At 48.2% G+C, this 21,314-nt stretch overlaps 1 protein-coding gene across 7 annotated transcripts; it reads left to right on the plus strand.

The window, feature by feature from the left end:
- The first annotated feature begins 125 nt into the window (after positions 1 to 125).
- epsti1 (epithelial stromal interaction 1) lies at positions 126 to 15,907 on the plus strand. Of its 7 annotated transcripts, none has more exons than XM_061791353.1 (8): positions 126 to 918; positions 1,049 to 1,534; positions 2,478 to 2,701; positions 2,781 to 2,854; positions 3,655 to 3,738; positions 4,986 to 5,059; positions 8,713 to 8,859; positions 8,936 to 9,398. In XM_061791353.1, exons 2-8 carry the CDS (start codon positions 1,440 to 1,442, stop codon positions 8,970 to 8,972), a joined length of 735 nt encoding a protein of 244 aa, XP_061647337.1. In that variant the 5' UTR covers positions 126 to 918; positions 1,049 to 1,439; the 3' UTR covers positions 8,973 to 9,398. The 7 variants fall into 7 exon arrangements, 5 of the variants coding, with proteins under 5 accessions (XP_061647337.1, XP_061647338.1, XP_061647336.1 ...); XM_061791354.1 differs by having other exon boundaries at positions 127 to 918; positions 8,713 to 8,855; XR_009791002.1 differs by lacking the exons at positions 126 to 918; positions 8,713 to 8,859; positions 8,936 to 9,398 and adding exons at positions 9,405 to 9,547; positions 9,962 to 12,049; positions 12,087 to 15,907 and having other exon boundaries at positions 1,306 to 1,534.
- The last annotated feature ends 5,407 nt before the right edge of the window (positions 15,908 to 21,314 follow it).

The raw sequence follows: 21,314 nt of genomic DNA on the forward strand, positions 1-21,314 counted from the left end.
TGTAAATGGATTCATTCGCATTCGTTTGGACGGCTGCCGGCTCAAGCCGGCTCGCTCGTAAATGAGGTGAGAGCAGTTGCATTCAAAATGATTCATCATTATTATCTTTCTCTGTAAAATCCTTCTTTGTCAAATTCATTTGTAAGCTTGATCGGAAGTTCCTTTTGTGAGTGCTATTCTCAGACTGTTGTAGGTGAGTGGTGTAAGTTGAGCCACTTTTCTTTTTCAGTGAACTTTTCGGGGCAAACTATGATAGAAATATATATTTTTCAGGGGGTTGCGACCCCCCTACAAACAAGCAGATTCAATGTGTTGATGTCCAAAAAAGTGTGGCACAAGTTGCTCATTGGACAAGGGGTAGGTTGAGCCATCTCACCCCCATAAAAAGCGTTCATAATCGCATTAGAGACAGAGGGAATGATATGTATGTGTATGTATAGAAATGAATTCAGAATTAGACATTTATTTTTAACGTGTGCTTGACGGACTCAACGTTAGCTGTTAGCTTGAAGAAACGGTTGCTAGTGAAAGCTATCCCCGCGAGGACGCCACGACTTCAGAATCAGAATCCTCTTTATTTGCCAAGTATGGCCAAAAAACACACAAGGAATTGGTCTTCTGTAGTTGAACAGTCAATTGACAGAGAACACTTTGCGGTTCAAATGACTCATGAGTACGTTCACTGCGTCGTACGCCGTCCCTTGCGCAACCGAATCACTCATCGTACTAGTACGTCGCTCCTTAGCGGGTCACAAACGACGAAGTTCACTTTTCAATTCTTCAGGTTTCCAGTACAGTCAGTTCACTTAAGTCTCTCTCTCTCTCTCTCGCACTAGATCCACAAAGACACAGTGTAGCTCCTTCTGACCTTCTCTGTACTTTTCCGTCTACACCCTCAAGGCAAACAATGCATCTGTGGTACGCTTTAAAATAAAATACAAATTAATGTTGTGTATTGATATCATACGTTCTGGCGTTGACAAAAACAGTAACCCTCGTGAAAATCGCTTGATGGATGAGCAATAAGTCGTCATTTCCTGAATTTCAGTTTCCATGCATTGCCTTCTGTGGGAACGACGACCTACCCAACATGGCCGCCACGCAGGCACGTCGTATAGCCGGGCGGCTACAAAGTGCTGGCGTAACGCGTCTTCATATCTATACTGGAACCTCTGAAGTGTCCCTTAGTGTCGTGAGGGTATTGTTGTATTTTATTGTTTATCAACGATTGAAAACATTCCCCAGAAATTTTTTTTAAATAAAAATATCGACGTAAGTCTTCTTTTCTTCTACTGTCGAACTTTTGAACCCAAGTTTGGGCCGACAGCGCCACCTGGCCAAATATTGGCCGACCTCGTTACGTGGGTGGCCACAATTTCTGACGGGTGACAGATTGTTCTGCAACAGGGGTTACCGGTTCGCTTCCGATCTGGCTAGAGATGGATCCGAATGGTCACGAAGTCAAACATTGCTCGAACGCAAATAATCCCACGAGGGACCCGATTGACAACAACATGGCCACAAGGACGAAATAGTAAGAGACGCGTCGTGTTTTATTGTCTACTGTCTCATTCAATTATGTGACGTTAGTTGTGTTGCAATTGTCCGATGGTCATGTCCTTTCAGTTTTTCAAATGATCATTTAAAGTGGGTTTATTTTGATTTCGTGTTCGATAAATGAGGTTTTTGTTTGTTGCAGTTTCGGTTTCGTTTCATGAGAAACGTAAATGCCACTTGTTTAACCACATGCCAAACCCGTCGTGGTTCTCTACACATTCGCTCGGCTAAAATGCACACCCACCCAGTGGTACCAAACGTCAATTCAAAGCACCTTTTGTGAAATAGATAATCATTTTAAACAAGCATGGACGAGTTTGAGTGAAAACATGGATTTCACATTCAAAGATGAAGTACTAATACTGCTGATATTTTCTTTTCATGTTTAGGTTCGTCTCAGAACCGTCTTTTTATGTTCAAAAGTTTTATTCGATTCAAACAATGAAAATCACATGATGGAGATTTTTTCTTTTTAAATTCAGAAGGCTGATTCCCTTCCTAATTTCTATTTTAAAAATCCTTTTCAATGCTTTTTATGTAATTTTCACATTTCTTGAGCCTGGTGCGTTTTTGTTAGTTGTAAGCTATTATCATCAAAATAATTTGGAAAAAAAGATGAACTATTTCACTTAATATGAGTTAAGATTTTGTGAATGTCACTGCAGAAATATGGTTTTCCACCTAATTGTAATTGATCAAGGTGCGCCAATATATGATTGGAATTGTATTGATATATTTGAGTAATTTTTCAAGATTAGAGATTTGTCAGTTTCAGACATGACGGGAATGCATCACACCTCGCTGCCACTTTTGAGAAAGGCTGAAAACGGAATCCGACTGTATTGCAAAGCGTGCGCTTGTCAAGTTCATCCTCGAGATGTTGACTACGCTGAAGTTTCTCGTCTTTCGCTCGGTCTCAGTTTAGGGGGAGTGACCGTGATCTCTCCGATCGAGTCTCGCCGGAACGAGATGAGAATGAGTAAGCTCGCCTATCCGTACGTTTTGATTATTATTCCCCCTTTCTTGACTGTCTTTTTTTTTGGGGGGGGGAATGTTTTAGTGGCTGAGAAGGAAGAAGAAGAGCTTCAGAAATTGAAGGAGGCTCTCAGACTCACACACGTGCACACCACGCCACAGAGACTCGGTAAATAAAAAGCAGCGCTCTTCCGGCACGGGGACCTTGACCTTGACCTTGACTGTCGCGCTGCCTTCACTATTTCAAGGCGGCGATGCCACCTTGGCCCAAGTCAGGGAGAGACAGTCTGCGGACTTGCGTTGCTCCAAGATGCAGAAGAAGGTACGGTTTTGTACGCGGGGGGTGGCTTTTCTTTCCTGTTGCTTCTGACTTCTGACGGGATTGGCTGCGAGCAGGGGCCGGCCGGCCGGTCGAGGTCGAGGTCGAGAACTTTGCCTGGGCTGAGCTCATGACCTCATTTGGGAAAGTACCCTTCTGAAATAGAATCAAGACTTTTTACACCTTGAAGCAGACCATTTAGAGGGCCAGCCTCGCCATGAATAGATGATGAGAATCATAATTGTAACTTCATTATTATATACTCACAATCATAATATATGAAATGAAATACTATGAAAACAAAACATGTATTTGAATCCTTAAGCAACACCTCTCACATGAAAAGAGTGTGAAGGATTTCCCAAAACCCGGCGGCCACATCATTTGAAAGCAAATCATTTGCGTCAACTTCCGTGATTCTTGCTCAGATCTGTACCAACATTTCACATCGTCATTTGTAAGCATTAATGACATTGAGCATTTTTGGGGGGGTTACTGAACCCCTTTTCATAGTAACTTGAGCAATAGGGTTATCCTTGACTTCTGATTTGAAAACTAGTGTACAGACATTGATCGGGCAGGCGTTTCACGGTGGTAACGCCAAAGCGATGGAAGCCGTAGCACAGCGTGGCCCGCCACGAAAATGAGTTTGACAGCCCCTGCGCGGTGGTCCGCTCGCGTTCACGCCGCGTGCGGGCTTTCACCTTCCGCGTCGGCCGAGGCCCCTGCTGCCCGTCACCCTGAAGAAGAAGAAGTAGTAAGAAGAGAATGGATGCATGGATGATAAATGTGTTTTTGTGAAGCTCAAACAGGAAACTTTGGCTCAGAAGAAGAGAAAAGAAGAGGAGGATGAGCTTCAGTGGAAGAAAGACGAACACAGAAAAAAGGTACGAGAATATCTTGTTTATAAATCGATCACGCCGGCACTTTGGGACAAAATCCAGAGGAAACGTGAGCATCTTTTCCTGCATGTGCACTTTTTGCCAGGTTCAAAATCATGGGCTCAACAAAGCCAAGTTGAAGGCGCCGCTAGATGGCAGTAGAGGCCAGCATGAGTAAATGCTGAATACTCTGCGCACATGATTAGGAGTTAGCGAAGTATCTGGATTCAGATCCCTTCCCACAGCCCCTTTTCGACATTTTGTCGTGTTAGCCTTATTTTAAATGGGATTCAATTCCTTTCATGGCTCAAAACCCAACACAAATGGTGAAGTGATGCAAACATAGTACAATTAAAATCTCAATAAATGAGAATATCATGGACAAGTAGAGTGAAAGAATATTATATACTGGAGACTCCTTGCAGAGAACTATTTCATGATTTAAGAGAGAAAACGATTTCAAATGTAAGCCTTTTTAATCCCGCGGTAAGGCGGTCGACAACAGATTCTCATTTGCAACTCCGACAGAAGGTTTATACGTGTCATTTTTCAATAGATCGCCTCCGTTTTATAAGCTTGTGGGTTCAAATGCAGGCTGTGGCCTTACTGTGTGGAGTTTGCACGGTCTCGCTGTTCTTGTGTGGCTTTTCCACTGTACGTGTGCCCTGTGATTGGCTGGCTATCTGTCCCGACGCTCACCGATCGGCTCCAGCTCACGCGCGGAAGTTTGAAAATATTTCCTTCATCCATCCATTTTCCGTACCGCTTTATCCACACAGGGGTCGCGGGCGTGCCGGAGCGATCTTCGGGCGAGAGGCGGGCTACACCCTGAACTGGTCGCCATGATATCAGAAATTGTAGCGATCCACACTAACGTTGCTAACGTTTAATCATAGAAATGTTGAATTTGAATACATTTACTGCAAAAACAAAATGCGCTTTACCAAAATCCCCAAAGTATAGTTTTCCGTTTTATATAAAGGCTTGAAACTTTCATTGAAAGTGAAAGGACTTCAAACATTTCCCTGAGGAACGTCGTTCCAAATTGTGTCTTACTCGTTTGTCACAGGGTAGGATGTTGGAAAAACACTGGTAAAAGTATTGGGACACCTAGCCCCTCCCATCTATCTGTAGGAATTGACACGGAAAGTTCTGGCAGGTCCACTTTCTGCGGAACATTTTTCTAACTACAGCGACATAGAGACGGTACTTGCTTAGAAAAACGCTTTGATTGCGTGTGTGACGCTTTGCAGGCCGAGCGTCTGGAGGAACGGAAGAAGGCGGAGCAGCAGAGAAGGCGGGAAGACCTCCAACAAGATCACGCCCAGTGAGTCCGGTTCTCTGCTCCCCTTCAGTTTCATTGACTCGCACCAACGTGATGGTCTCCATGCGCCAAACCCTAACCCTAACCCTTGTTTCATGAGAATGCTTTTCTGATATGCTTGACCGTTGAATGTACGGCTCACGTGGGCAATGACAGTGAGACCCGGAAGGGCGTGATTGGGAGGAACGGCCCCCCCCCGATCAGAACCCGAGCGGTGTTCTGTTATTGGACTTCTGTGCTCATCTCGGCTTGTCCATAACGAACACCGTGTTCAAGCACAAGGGTGTCCACACGTGCACTTGGCACCAGGACACCCAAGGTCGCAGTTCGATGATTTAACTTGCGGCCGCATGTCTCGGACACTCGGGTGACGAGAGGGGCGGAGCTGTCAACCGATCACCACCTGGTGGTGAGTTGGCTCCGATGGTGGGGGAAGATGCCGGTCCGACGTGGCGGGCCCAAACGTATTGTGAGGGTCTGCTGGGAACGTCTGGCGTTTCAACTCCCACCTCCGACACAACTTTGCTCATGTTCCGGGGGAGGCGAGGGACATCGAGTCCGAGCGGACCGTGTTCCGCGCCTCCGTTGCTGAGGCGGCCGACCGGAGCTGTCGGTGCCTGTCGCGGCGGCAATCCCCGAACCCGTTGGTGGACACCAACGGTGAGGAATGCCGTCAAGCTGAAGAAGGAGTCCTATCGGGCCTTTTTGGCCTGTGGGACTCCTGAGGCAGCCGATGGGTACCGGCTGGCCAAGCGGAATGCAGCTGTGGTGGTCGCTGAAGCAAAAACTCGGGCATGGGAGGAGTTCGGTGAGGCCATGGAGAAAGACTTCCGGACGGCTTCGAGGAAATTCTGGTCCACCATCCGGCGTCTCAGGAGGGGGAAGCAGTGCACCATCAACACTGTGTATAGTGGGGACGGGGCGCCGCTGACCTCGACTCGGGACGTTGTGAGCCGGTGCGGAGAATACTTCGAAGACCTCCTCAATTCCACCGACACGCCTTCCCATGAGGAAGCAGAGTCTGGGGTATCTGAGGCGGGCTCTTCTATCTCTGGGGTTGAGGTCACCAAGGTGGTTAAAAAGCTCCTCGGTGGCAGGGCCCGGGGGTGGATGAGATTCGCCCGGAGTTCCTCAAGGCTCTGGATGTTGCAGGGCTGTCCTGGTTGACACGCCTCTGCAACATGGCGTGGACATCGGGGACAGTGCCTCCGGATTGGCAGACTGGGGTGTGTTCCAACTACAGGGGGATCACACTCCTCAGCCTCCCCGGTAAGGTCTATTCAGAGGTGCTGGAGAGGAGGGTCCGTCGGGAAGTCGAATCTCAGATTCAGGAGGAGAAGTGTGGTTTTCGTCCTGGCCGTGGAACATTGGACCAGCTCTTCACCCTCGGCAGGGTCCTCGAGGGTGCATGGGAGTTCGCCCAACCAGTCTACATGTGTTTTGTGGACTTGGAGAAGGCGTTCGACCGTGTCCCTCGTGGGGTCCTGTGGGGGGTGCTTCTGGAGTATGGGGTACCGAACCACCTGATCCGGGCTGTTCGGTCCCTGTACGACCGGAGTCAGAGTTTGGTCCACATTGCCGGCAGTATGTTAGACTCGTTCCCGGTGAGGGTTGAACTCCGCCAAGGCTGCCCTTTGTCACTGATTCTGTTCATAACTTTTATGGACAGAATTTCTCGGCGCAGCCGAGGCGTAGAGGGGGTTCGGTTTGGTGGCCTCAGTGACGTCACTTCTGTTGGCAACTTCTTCCATTTGTTTGCAGCATAATAGCTAAACGCTGCTTCACCATGTTTGCTTTGGAATCTGTGCTCCGCTATTTGACCTGAGTCTGTTGATCTCAGGGCCCTACTAGGTTTATATTCCATTAGCATTTCTTTCATCTATTCAGCACCTAAAGCATTTAGTGATTTAGAGACCACTAGCAGAACTTTAAAATCTATTCTAAAGCTGACTGGGAGCCCCTATAGAGACTTTAGAATTGGAGTAATATGCTCTGAGCTCTTTGTTCCGGTCAGAACCCGAGCTGCAGCCTTCCAAATGAGCTTTTCGGGGGAGTCCAGTCAGAAGCCCGTTACAATAGTCAAGCCGAAAAAACTTAGGAGCTTCTCCTGGTCTGCTTGGCACATGCAAGCCTTCACTCTGGATATGTTCTTCAGACGCCAGAAGGCAGTTTGAGTCATTGATTTGATGTGACTGTTGAAAGTCAGACTTGGTGTTTGTTTTTTAACGAGAGTGACTCCAGGTACTTATTCACAGCAATCCTCTTTTGTTTATTGCCAAAAACAATGATCTCAGTTTTGTTGTGGTTTCTTTCACCCATTTATTGATCTGTTTTAGACGGGACACACCTCAATTGAACTGTAGTCATCTGGAGACACTGCTTGAAATAATTGTGTGTCATCTGCATGGCTATGATAGTCAAAATTCAAGTTCTGAAGCATTGGACCCAAAGGGGACCGTATACAGGCTGAACAGGAGGGGTCCAAGAACTGACCCTTGAGGGACCCCATAGGTCATTGCCATTTGATGACATTGAACACTTCCAATGGTTCCAAACTAACTCCAGAGGCCTCATGTACAAAAGGTGCGTACGCACAAAAACGTCTTTTTCACGGCAAAGTTCAGATGCATCCAGAGCGACACGACCGTGGAAACGTGCGGTGGCTGGCGTACGCACGTTTCTGCGGTTTTCGGCGCTTTGGCGACACTTCGAGGTGATGCTGGGAAGCCGTTATCATCGATCTGCACATCAGAGAGACATGAACAATTAGCGCAGATGAACAATTCATGCCCGGCAACATTTGTTTCATTCAGTGTATTTAATGACCCGCTGCTATTCGTGAGGACACCTATTGATCGATCGAGGCGAAGATTTATGCCGCCGATTGCCCTCACAATCGCTTTGGGACTCCAGCACAAAAAGAGTTTAAATGAATTTACTTCATTTGAACATGTACGTCGGTTGCACATGATTCAAATGTGTTTAAATGGACAGAATTTACCCCTCTTCTAAAACAAAAACAAAAAAAACAAAACAAAAAAAACCTGATTTTTTTTTTTTTTTTTTTTTTTTTTTGGGCAGCGTGCGTGTCCACTCCTGTGTATTAAAATAATAAATTGAGTCATCAAAAAGGAGTCAAAGTTTTTGATGTCCTCTTTGATATGCTGACGTGCTTGCATTTGAATTCCAAAGACTTCTTACAAATAGCGCACACACACACACACACACAACATTTCCGCAGGAAGCTTCATCTCATAGCGCCGAGTGTAGGTTACTGTATGAGCGCATTTGTTCTGAGTTATGAAAAATGCATGCTATTAACCCTGCGGGGGGATCAGAGTGAGCCACACGCGATGGCAGCGATTCTCCCCTCGAACGGCGTGAGGCCCTCCGCGCCGGTTCCTCCGCCCGCTTTGGCGCTGGGCAGCTGTCCTCCGCTTCACGGCCACCTTCATGTCTGACCGCTTCTTTTGCCGTTCAGCGTGTGCGCGCTGATCTGACTCCGCAGTATTGACAGCATTGCCGCACGCGCGCCGTCCCATTCGCTCCGCTTTCGCGTTTTCTTGCGCGCCTCCGCTTCATTGAGCAACTTCACATTCAGAACAAATATTTGTCTTCATTAGCTTGCTCATTTTCCTTTTCTTCTGATCATGCAGAGATGGGCATCTCGGGTGCGGGGTTCATCGAAATGTGATTTGCATATTCAAATGTGGGCGTGGACAGGGAGGAGTCGGCCGCTCCGACACGTGCGCTCATTTCCACGTGGATTGGAACGTACGAAGGGAACGTGCTCGGATTCGTGAGTACGCAGAGTTTCATACGTCTGGATATTTTTGCGCGTACGACGTTTTCTGGATTTGAGCGTACGCCATGTTTTAGGAGGAAGTCTCCGTACATGAGGCCCCAGCTGCGCTAGGTAGGACCTGAACCATTGAAGGCCCGTTCCATTCAGTCCTACCCACGTTTCCCACCTGTTCGGCAGTGTATTGCGATCCACCGCATCGAAGTCAGTATTGTTAAAGTTGGGGGGAAATATTCGCCAAAAGTATTCATAGCAACCAATTGTGAGTTCTTTTCTCTGTCAGTGTTCAACCGTACATCATTTATCACTTTGATAAGAGCAGATTTTGTACCGTGATGTGTTGGGAAAGTTGTCAAAAAGTCCATTTAAGTTCAAGAAATTGCCGGGTCGATTAAAAATAACTTTGTCAACAATCTATCGCTTGCCAACATGGGAGCGTCCAGCGTTGTGTTTTTGAGAGGAGGCTTAAATAAAAAAGCCGAACGTCCATCCAGCCCGCAGGCGGCAATAAAGGTTTCTTGCCTTTGATTGAAACTTTGGCGACAGGGTGAACTCGGCCTTCTTGGACAAGCTCGACCGTCCCAGCGGAGGAAGCGTAGGAAACCCGACGAGCGAGTCCGGCACCCGTGGACAAGAAAGACCTGGACCTCGTCCGGGGGACGACGACTCTGGCGAGGCAGAGGAGACCGGTGAGTCACGCGGAAGCCGCACCAAAGCAGGCTCGTCTGTTGCGTGTAATACAACAAAATATGAAGTGCGATGATGACGGCGGAACAGGAAGCGCAACTTGTCGCGACGCAGGAAGGGTCCGGCCGTCCGTTAGCCGCGCCAGAATGTTTCCGTGTCGCCGCGAGAGCCCGGACGATGCCCGTGTACGTGCTGAAGAGTCATCAGTTCGTCAGCCGGCAACTAACGGGTTCATACGTTTGGCAGTTTTGGTTGGTTTTGTGACGCCACCGCAGAGCCAAGGCTAAAGTGTAACGATAACCATAGAACAGGACTTGAAACTTGCTGCTAGAGCCGTGATTAGTTTTTCTTTTTGCGGCTCGCTATTCTGTACAAACGATACAATGACTACAAAACAAATGCTTTCTTATTTCCAGACCAGGACCAGGACGAGTACCAAGAGCGGTACCGCTACCAGAACCTGGAATGGGCCTTGATGAAACTGATGGTAAACTTCCCAGACTTCAGCAGACTCTTCCTGGAGGACATCCTCGACCAGTGTAGCGGCGACTACCGGCAGGCGCACGCTTTACTCAAGCGCTCGATGACTTGAAGTCGAAAGAGATAAATGCGGGGCGGCTGGAGCTCTTCTATATTGCGAGGATTTGTGATTGAAATGCCATTCGGGACTTTTGCGAGTTTTTGGACATGAGTGACATCGCTTGGTCCATTTTTTGCATTGTGTTGCGGGCCGGACACCGATAAATGAACGGGACAAGTGGTCAAACGCACAAGAATCGGAACACGCTCGAGCAGCTACAGTAGACCACAAGCAAAAGTCACGGCCGGACGCTTCCAGGGACTACAATTCAAGTCCAGACCCTTACAGAGACCAAAACTCACGGCCGGACGTTTACAGAGACCAAAAGTCACGGCCGGACGCTTCCAGAGACTAAAACTCAAGTCCAGATGCTTCCAGAGACCAAAAGTCACATCTGAACACTACCAGAGCCCTTAAAGTCACGTCCGGACACTTCCAGAGACTAAAACTCAAGTCCAGATGCTTCCAGAGACCAAAAGTCACATCTGAACACTACCAGAGCCCTTAAAGTCACGTCCGGACGCTTCCAGAGACTAAAACTCAAGTCCAGATGCTTCCAGAGACCAAAACGTCACGTCTGGGCGTTTCCAGCGAGCAAAGGTCACCTCTGGACGCTTCCAGAGACTAAAACTCAAGTCCAGATGCTTCCAGAGACCAAAAGTCACATCCGAACACTACCAGAGCCCTTAAAGTCACGTCCGGACAATTACAGAGACTAACCGGCCATGTCTTGAGATCCTTCACGAGGCCACGCCCCTTTTAAGGTTGTCGTTGGGACTTTGAAGTGTCAACAACAACCAGATGTGCAGTGATGTCGCTTTCGAGATCATTCGATTCTCTTTTATTGTTTCATCGTGTTTTCATGCTTTGCCTTTTTCTTTGTTAAAAGCGCCCTTCCCAAAAAATGGCGGCAGTTGTTGTGTGCGGAACGGATCGTTCATTTCTCCAACGAGTGGATTTCCATTTGATGCGTGAGGTCGTTGTACGCGTTTGCAGAATTGCGCGGCGGGCCGTATCCGGAGCTCCCGCGGGCCGACGGTTGCCCGACGCCGGTCTTTGGGTATTTGCTGTGTTGCCCGCAAGCTGAGTGAGCCCCCTTTTTCTTTGCTTCTGGGAGATCATCTTCGCCTCATTTTCGGGGCCCTTAATGGAGTCAGCGCGTGCAGCCGGACACGGAAGCGCTCCACCCGAAGACGGACGGACGGACCCAAGTCCTATTCTCAAGAAACCGCCGGGTGTTTTTGACGTCAATGATTTGTTTTCTGGTCTGTGTCTTTCGATTCCAAATCCCAAATCTTTGTTCAATGGGGAAGACGCTTCCAATGTTAATTTGACTTTCTCCGAATGGACGATGGCGCAAACTTAAGAGGAGCATTTATGGAGAACGCACTTTTGGGTCTCGGGACCGCCTGCCCGCGCGCATCAAGTTGGAACTCAAACATTTTTGCGAACGCGTCCGTGTCGGCGAGCGCTTCCGACGTCGACTTTCTCCCGGCCCGCTGTCGCGTCCCGGTATCGACGTATGGGACAAAACGGGCCGATTTCGGGTGAGCTGGAGCCGATCCCGTCTTGACTTTGAGCGAGAGGCGGCCGGCGCCCCGAACCGGTCGCGAGTGCGCTCTAATTCGTGACCTTTGAGGTACTTTGACGTGATTGAGATGCCTGGCAGCAGTTTCCAAACATACCACCCAAAAATCGGAGCATGTGCATTCTATGGAGTACCATTCAATCACTTTTCTCTAATAGGATGGGGGAATGTTCTGAACTCCTGCGATTGGCGCCTGAGGAGAAGCGCTACAGCAAATGGATGGAAGGTTGTGAACTCCACGTGGCGCAAGACGCTTTCTTTGCCGTCCTAACGCTTGTCGGCCATGAAGCGCAGAAAGGGGAGCGCCCTTTTAAACGGTGCCAGTTCGTTGTCGAGGTCGCGCCCTTTTAAACGGTGCCAGTTCGTTGTCGAGGTCGCGCCCTTTTAAACGGTGCCAAGCCGCCGATTTGATTGACGTTGGAAGAAAAAAGACAATTTAACAATTGTTTGTCGCAGGCTGGCGTCCCCTCCGGGAATCGGCGTGCCACGTCGGGCTTGTCTGAGCCTGGCAAATTCCAGCTGGTTTCCGCAAAGCCGGCAAAATGATAGCAAGTCGGAAACCGAGGACGCCTGAATTTAGGTCGAAATCTGCGACCAATAAAATACCCAAAACCCGAACAAAGCGCCAGACGAATGTGTTGGAGCTTCAGATGTGCTTGATTCCAACATGACCTCAAACGCACCACTAGGTGGCAGCAGTTAACTTCCTTTGATATTTGCACGACCTTGTGAGTTCTGATCGCGATGGATGATTTGACTTGATGGCAAAAATGAAATTGGCTGAGAGTGTTGACTTGAAATCGAAGCACCGAAAGAAGGCGGCCATCTTCGTGGAAAGCCGACGCAATCTTTTGATCTTTGTTGGTGTTGGAACGTTGCGCTTGTGCGAGTGTAGGAGTCAAAAAGAAAGCTCATGTTGTGCGTGCGTGGGCGCGACAACGCGAGCTTCTTGTGAGGGCGGCGCCCCCCGCCCACCCCGCGGGAATCCCCCGACTCCCCTGGCCCGCGTTTGCTGGCGTAGCTGCCTCTGTTGTTCCTTTTCTCCTCCGCATTCCAGACGTGGCGGCTCCGTCCGGCACGAGAGACGTGTGCCGGGAAGGCCAAAGAAGGTCGAGACGCGTGAACACCACGCAAGACTACTCACCGACTGCTCCGTTTGGATTGGATAAGTATGATGTTCAAAACGTGCGGCAACACACGTAGACTGACAAAATAACAATACGCACAGGCAAATATTCTTTAGCCCGTGTCAAGAGCGATGATTATTACTGTGTCGGTTGTGGAAGTCTTCTTTGTGCGTACCTCCCGGTCCGTACGATACTGCCGACGGGTGCCGAGGAGCACGATGTCCATCGAATAGAAGTCAAAACTGCGGCGAACAATCTTTCCTTCTTTATATTCTGTTGTCCCTGCCTCACGTGGGCCCGAATGCAAGTGGACTGTCAGCCCGCTCGATTACTGCGTGGTTTTAAGTGAATCCTTTTGAAACGTTTGGAAGAACTCAGCGGAGAACAAGCAAGCAGTAGATGAACGTCGTGGAGACGGCGCGAGGCAAAATCCTTTGCGGTCACATCGGGGAACTTTCGAGGTTTCCGTCAGCTTCGCCGTCACCGAGAGAGCCGCGTTTAAAAGCCGCCTCCGTCTCGAGCGGCTCCGTCCGTCAACATTTCCTCGGAGCGCTTCGGCTCTCGGCCCGCGTCTTGTCGGTACGGTGGCGGCAAAAAGCACGCAAGAAAAAAAAAACGCAGCCCGTCACAGGCGAGTCAACTTTTCCAAATCGGTGGCGTGAGAGCCTCTTCGAGATATTATTTTGCGAGTACGTCGAAACGCCTTACAGCATGAAATCATTTGGACTTGGAGCAAAATGTTCTGAAAAGTCCCCAATGAGTTCACCGTTGAGACATTGTCGTCAGCGGGTGCGCTCATCAGCGGTGGTTCTCAAAGCGTGCTACGCGGGCTCCCTCTAGTGGTGCGCCAAAGGATCACTCAATTCAATGTTGAAACTGCAGCATTTTCTTTTTTATCCAGCGCAGCACATTTGGGAAGTACGGTTGAGCTGAATTTCACTTTTATGTCGTGAATCTTTGGAAACACATTTTATTGCAACATTTGGGGATAATCCATTTTCATGGAGTTCTTTTTGATGTAGTTTTCTTTTCCTCTATTTTAGCGCACTATTACCTGAACAATATGGATTCGTCGACAGTCCAGTGTGCCCCTGAAATTCGTGAGGGGTCGGGACCGAGCCCCGTCGCGAATAGCGAAAATCTGCGAGGAATTGCCGCGCTCGCTTAGACGGTTTATAATCGCCAATAGATGCCAATTATAGATTACCGGTGCACTCGCTGTAGTCGTCCCGCCACGCTGCACTATTTGCATATCTGTTGTTGACCGATACTGGCCACTCATGCCAGAGTAGCATCTGCAACATTTGCACAATCGACATTGTCCCAGATGATCGCTTGAAGTCTCGGCGCTCATTGCACCGGACTATTGCAATATCAGTCTTTCGAACTGCTCTAAGTGCTAGAGGACTCTGCATCTTTTTGCACAATTGTCAAAAAAAAAAAAAAAGTAGCGGCATTACCAGATAACTAGCAAGCCTTTATTGCTCAGTGACTGTTTTTTGTCAATGTCTTTCTGTCTCCAAAGCGTTCTCCGTCAATTGACCGTCTGTTGTCGTACTCGAGCGGCTCCGACTACCGGAGACAAATTGCTTGTTTGTTTTTTGGACATACTTGGCAAATAGAGGCGATGATTCTGATTCCGATTCTGATTGTGAGAATCCACGCAGGCACGGACGGGGAGAACATGCTAACTCCACACAGGCAGGGCCGGATTGGATGGTTGATTCCAAAATCGCTTGTTCAGTCAGCGCAAAAGCGGCGTAGTGGCGGTTTGCTGCGTTTGCTTGTTTGGCAGGGTGTTAATCTGCGGCGCGGTCGCTTCTATATGTTATTATTTTAAATTGAGGTTTTGGGCGGCTGGGAGACGGCCAAGTGGGACGGGGGCGCTCGGGGTCCAGGGGGAGTGGACCGTTTTCTCGTGGAACCGTTACGTTAATGCAACCTTCTCTTCCATCTATTGTGATTTTATATTTAGCGACATGACCGTCTCTGTTTTGATTCGACAAAATTTGGAGTGGCGCCAAACACTTACAGCGGGTTACTTCATACCAGGAAAACCATCCATCCATTTTCTGTCGCGGGCGCGCCGGAGCCTATCCCAGCTAACATCGGGCAGGAAGCGGGGGACACCCTCAACCGGTTGCCGGCCAATCGCAGGGCACATACAAACAAACAAACAAACAACCACCCGCACTCACATTCACACCTACGGGCAATTTCGAGTCTGCAATGAAGACATGTTTTTGGGATGTAGGAGGAAAACTATTTACTTTGTATTATTTTTAATCCCAATTTTACATCGTAAAATAGTAAAGTGCTGAATCTCATCCAACTCAATTACTCTGTTATTCATTCCAACAACTAAATCCAGAAACGTGGCGGCCATGTTAAATGTGGCAACGTTCTCAGACCATCCATTGACTGGCAGCAGTTCAGTCTATTTTAGTCGCGTACCTAGCGTCGTGCGCTGCGCAGAGAGAGCACACATGGCTGGCTGCGACGTTAATTCAAAGAGGAAAATCACACACGAGTCTCTGGAGTCTGGAACGGGTTATTTTTGGTACAGTGCAGTGTTTCCCGCAGGACGGCAATCTACGGTATTTGTGGTGGTGGGTACCCGGCGGTTTTGGAAGTGAAACCATTACCTACCCAATATCTTATAATAAATAAAACCTATTTCAATAAAAGTATACAATGGCTTCAATAAATCAATCAATAAATGGATACAAAGAGATTAATATCCAAAATCTAGCGTATTTGTAGCAGCCAAAATGTAATTGTGGCGGCAAACCACAAAGAAATGCATGTGTGGCAAACCCTGCAGTGAAGATTTTTTTGGACAAGCCGTTCGTCAATGGCGACAGATTAGGAACTAGGAAGCACACTCATTCCTTGGGGCTCAGGAAAGCGACCCACCTACAATGAGTTCTGAACGTCAACAATGTCACCATGACTAAGCACGTTTGGATCAAATGTTTTCAAGCTTTTCTATATTTGTGGACAATAACTTTGTACTGTACTGAGCATTTTAGGCCACAAAAAAAGGAATAAACAATTTTGTACTGCACAGTAATATTGGTGCTTCATTGTAACGGACAATGCGCTGAAATGGACACACAAAAAGCCCCCATGAAACCTAAATCAGGATGCTTTTGACACAGTAATCCTTTGTGGGAAAACATTTTGCCCAGTTTTGGACGTTCAGAGAAAAAAGGAAGATTTATGACCGCTGGATAACATTTGCGTGATTTGCGACGTCGGCTCAATTGAGGAGGAAGAAATAATTACGCAAACGAGTGAACCCGTCAACAAGGGTCAGCTCCTCCGCCAATAACAAACTCCTTGACTCGACGCGGACATTTGCCTTTGGGACCTGAGCCCGTACGATGACCCCGGCTCGACCCCAAAGCCGCGGTCGGCTTCATCAAGTTGCCAACGCTTTCTCAGCTCACTGCAGCGGGCTGCGTTGCCATAATTGCCTTCTTTCCAGAAAGAAACCAAAAACCACACAAAAAGCTCACTCAAACCTCATCTCGTGCAATAAATCAACGCTGGGAAAACTGAATCCCTCGTAGGTTGGTACAATTTGGAATTGGGGCAAAAATGCACATCCAAAGTGACTCCGTTCAGCGAGCATCCCTGGATTCATTTAATTGGGTGTGCTGCGTTTGGAATTTTTGCCGCACGGTAACGCCGAATTCAGGAAGCTTCGTGTTGAGGCTGATCCTTCTCAAGGAGCGCAAAGGGAAGATCTTCCGTATGCTTGTTTCTCACATTTTGCGGTGTCAAAATTCTAATCTCGTCTCACCTCCGAAGGACGCGTGTGCTGGATGTCCGCTGTGAAGACGGGCATCAAATCAATTGCTGATCACTATCGTTGTTTTTCAGGGCGACACGGGGGGTTGGGGGACGGACTTTACGATCTCCTTTCCATCATCCGCTTTGCGCGCTTGTGGACTCGAGCGAATTCCAATGAGAGGAGTTGCGTCGTCATCCGTGTTTTGTTTTCTTTATGTCTTGTGTTCGCGTGTCGCGCGTCGCTCGTTCGGTTTTCATGTCCGCCTGTTCTCGTGAGCTCCGTTCCTTGTGTCTACCAATCGGCTCCCTCCGGCCACTCGTGTCTCGTCCAGGTGCGCCTCGTTGTCTCGCGTTCGGTTTCCCGCTTCCTTTCGATCCGGGTCTGTCGGTTCGCCTCGCTGCCGTGTAGCCCGAGTGCTGTCACGTCTTCAGTGCTTTTCTTCTAGTTGTCTATTTTCATCCGCACTAATATATTTAGAAAACATAAACAACGTATGTCGCTTTCAAATCTGGTGACTACGTTCATCCACCTTGATGCACTATATTCCAATATTTATCATCGCATTAACAGTGTTAGATACCTCGGTAACTGTAAACAATAATGCAAACATTCGGACAAATAAATAGTCATCGTAATTATAGGGGTATATAAATGTATTTAATATTCTTCAGTTGTTATTCGTTTCATTTTTAGGGGTGGAAATGCACTTTATTGTGTGTTCACTCAACTGTTAATGTACTTTTTTGTTATGATCAGCGAAAAATACTGCGCAAGATTTGATTGTTTGACTCGACTCGCTTGATTTTTTTCCGACGGTAACTCGAATGATGGGACTTGAGACTTGCTTCTACGGTGCCGTGGAAAGGCATTGGCCCCCTTCTCCAATTCTTAGATTTTTGCGTCGTTTGGTGAAAGAAAGTCCGGAGAAAGAAACTCCTTGATGTTTCGAAGGTTTCCCCTTGTGTAAGTGAGTCGCGTGATGTCTCCAAAGACGAACGGAAAACCCAAAACCAAAAAGAATACTAGAGAGCGCGTAACCCAGGCGAGCGCACCGGTCGGCGCCATCTTGTGGCTCATTTTTTTGTCTCGGCGAGACCCGCCCCGCTTCAACATGCATCGCGGGAAGCGTCCCAGATGGCGACTGCATATAGGGACGCCGCCCTGAACAGCGAGCCTGCATCGCTCTTTGATCGCTGTGCATGCGATATCTTGGACTCGATCACATTTCTTAAAGCATACAAAGATAGATTAAGAGTTAAGGAAGAAGCAGGTAAAAGTTCTTTCTGCTTTTGTTCATGTGTTTTCTGAAATGTAAAAGTGTTCCACAATTTGTTGTATTGTTTTGCACTTCCAGGCCACCGTAGCGTCTCCACATCTGGAAGAAATATCAACGAGAACACGAAGCGGAAAGCGGAAGACCGGAAAAAGTGCACCGACAAAGTGAGCGATCTGAGAAAGGGATTATTAGCCACAACCCGTTATATTCTTCTTCTTATTATTATTATTATTTGGTTCGGATTTGATCGAACGTCTGTAGGGTGACCGCACCTCGGAAAAGGGCAGCCATTGACCTTAGATGCTTTTTCACCGGCTGGCTGAGGTTACGCACGTGACGTGCGTGTGTGTGTGGGCGCAAGACAAATAATGGTATGAAATGAAATGAGATGACTCCAACACACCAAAGCAAAGTGCGCGAGAGCGAGAGCGAGAGCGAGCCTTTCCTGGCTCCTGCCAGCAGGCAGGCAGGCCCGTCGCTCCGGCGAACTTCCAGCCAGCCAGCGTGCGAGGCCAGAGACGCGACGTGACGCCATCGAGACTCTGGCGGCGCTTCGGTGCGTCGTCTCGTCCTCCTCCTCCGCCTCTTGTCGGCACCTCGGTGAAAAATAAGCCGCGGCCGGAGGGGAGGAGCTTGGACCGACGCGCCCCGTCGGATGACTTGATAGGTTGCATCGACGGGACCCTCGTTGCACAGTAAAGTCAGTTGGAAGTCGGCTCGAAGGGGCTGCGGGGGTTCTATTGATGTAGACCGCTACCTCGAATTGAACTCAATGTACTCGTTTACCGCATCAAGTTTCCCCTCTGACACCAATTGAAATCCCATTCATCCGTTCCAGCCCCCCAAAAAACCTTTTCCAAAAACTCAGAGATTGGACCACAAGGTGACATATTTGGAAAAGTAGGTCAGCTTGGAGACTGACCTGAGAGAGCCAATCGCAAGCCTCGGCTTGAGAAGGAGGAAGCGTCATGAAAGAAAAAGCTTTACGGGTATTTAACGAAAATGACTATCATGGGAAATTTTCAAAAGCAACTGTAATTTAATGACATTTTCTCCCAGTAATGTAATAGATTACAATGACATACATTTGTAATGAAATGAAGTCATCTCGGGAAAATGGAATGAGTTACTGCCGAAGCCTGCTCATAAATTGAGGCGCCGCCGGAGTTGGGGCCGTCGTGTGTTTTGGGGGACAAGTTGTTCAGGGGTCAGCCGACTTTTCGGAGCAAACGATGTTCAAAGCTACATATCCATTTTCTCAATGCATTTGCAACGGTCTGTCAATGGCCATCTGCGCATTTTCTCGGTCCCTAGTCCCTGCCGACATACTTTTCATCGTCGTAGTAAGTGGACGTCAAAAAAAGGCCAATGAATATTCAGTCCACTTCACTTTAACGTAGACGTGCTTTTAGCCGTCAACAAATAATAGTCAACATATTGAAATAGAGTCGAAACAAGAAAGTTCAAACATGAGCTAAGATCATTGACTTTGAAAAGATGGATTTGATATATTGCCACCGATCACACCTGAATGAACGAACGAACGAACGAATGAATGAAATGTCATTATCGTTGCACGCGTGGCTCAGCAAAGGATGGAGTGATCCGGAACTAAGACCGACGTGCAACTCAGTTCATGTCAGGGCCAGTTTTCTCCTTTCTGCTTTTCCAACCTTTCAAAATAAAATCTGCAATTCCAAAAACATCCAAATCCAATTGCCAGTTGATCTTCTCCCGGTCTGCCCAATAGAACATTTCGGGGCTTTACGATTGCGAGACAGGAAGTGCTCTTTATGTCGTCACGCGAACGGTTGAAAAAGGACGTGCGCAAATTCCAAGCCGGAACAAAGAATCGCGTTTGTTTCTAGCATTCAAATACTAGCGAGCTAGCGAGCTAGCGAGCGAGCTGACATACTGTAAGTAACAATAATTGATTGACATTGTGGACTTTTTGACCTTCTGACACATCGTGAATTCAACGACAATAACACACGCTCCGTATTATCGGCGAACAGTGACGCTACCAATTCCAAATGGATTCAGTCAGCGAACATCGCTTGTTTTGAAAAAGGTTTCTGCCTCTTGTCAGCTGCCCTTTTCTTTTCTTTTCTTTTCCTTTTTCAGTTCTTCAGCATCTATCTGTCTCGTCCGCTATCTTTGTGATTGATTGTCTGCGTGGCAACTGGCCACGATGCCTTCAAGGGCAGGTCGGAAAAACGTGTCACAACATCTTAAAAAGGAATTTCATGAATTTGTTAGCTGGAAAATCTCGAGATTGTCCCTACACAAGACCGGGACTTTTGGTAGCCGAGGCCAAGAGCCTAAAAATCCATCTTCAGAACCACGAGGCGGAACAGTCAAAGATGTTTTGACAAAAAAAAAAAAAAAACGGTGTCTGCAACTCTTTCAAAGCGCAGCATGCAGACATCTCAAATCGTCTGGCGGAGAATCATTCCGTGTAGTCCTTCTCTTAAAACATGAAGAAGTGCTTTGAGAGACCGCAACATTCAGTGACCTGAACGTGCAGGCTGGGCTCTCATCGTCCACTAAAAACCCTCGGTGGACCTGTGCGGAGGAGTCGGGAACTGAGGGTCTTCAGCGTCCAGGTTTTCGTCCCAAAACACAAGTGCGTTGTCGATGTCAGAATGCTGGCCGGCCGCCATCAAAAGATTTGCTGATCTGAGTTGGAATGCTGGGGTCCTTTTCCTCTCCTTATCATAACATCGATGAAGTTGAAGACTTGCAGATCGGCGCCGGTCTCCGTGGAAAATGCGTCCGATTCCGGCCGGTCCCGGACAAGACCGAGACTTTTGGGAGTCGAGTCCGAGATAAGACCGAGACCTTCCGAACGTCGTCTCGGCGTTCCGCGTGACGTACCGAGGCCGGCGACGACTTGGGAACATCTCGACACTTCCGGGGGGCCGACGAACCCGGAATGTTTCTCCGAGCGAGCGAACGTAGCCTCTCGCTTGACGAACAATAAAGTGAGTGAGCGAGCTGTACAATCAACACTCGTTTGCCAGCGTCAGCGGGCTTCGAGATGGCCGCCCCGTTCGCCATGAAGGGGATTTGGTTTCAGCTCCCTGCAAGTACACCGAGGTTTTTGTTACGGAGATCAATCTGAAGGCTTTCTCGATCCCTCGGGGACAGTCACGGCGGGAAATCCTAAACACACAATAGAAGGCTGGGAAAATGTGTTTCCTGATCAAATTGTTGGGATTTGATTTGAAAAGGGTTTTCCCAGAAGATGAACTGGAAAAAGAAATCAAGCGCCAAACTGCCGGCGTCGTGGAACCTTTCGGATCTCCGTTTTGGAGACCGCGCGTCCTCACCGGGGTGAGCAGGAACGAGTCTCCAACACAACGCAACAGCCGGGTTGCCGTGACGTTCTATTCATTT

The sequence above is a fragment of the Phyllopteryx taeniolatus genome, chromosome 12, assembly GCF_024500385.1.
Source record: "Phyllopteryx taeniolatus isolate TA_2022b chromosome 12, UOR_Ptae_1.2, whole genome shotgun sequence".
NCBI lineage: Eukaryota > Metazoa > Chordata > Actinopteri > Syngnathiformes > Syngnathidae > Phyllopteryx > Phyllopteryx taeniolatus.

What these genes read in the sequence shown, in the direction of transcription:
- epsti1 (XM_061791350.1), top strand. Translation starts at nt 1,440, where the DNA reads ATGGATCCGAATGGTCACGAAGTCAAACATTGCTCGAACGCAAATAAT. An exon ending in CACCACGCCACAGAGACTCG is followed by an intron (nt 2,702 to 2,780) that starts GTAAATAAAAAG and finishes CACTATTTCAAG; the next exon opens with GCGGCGATGCCACCTTGGCC. An exon ending in GCTCCAAGATGCAGAAGAAG is followed by an intron (nt 2,855 to 3,654) that starts GTACGGTTTTGT and finishes GTTTTTGTGAAG; the next exon opens with CTCAAACAGGAAACTTTGGC.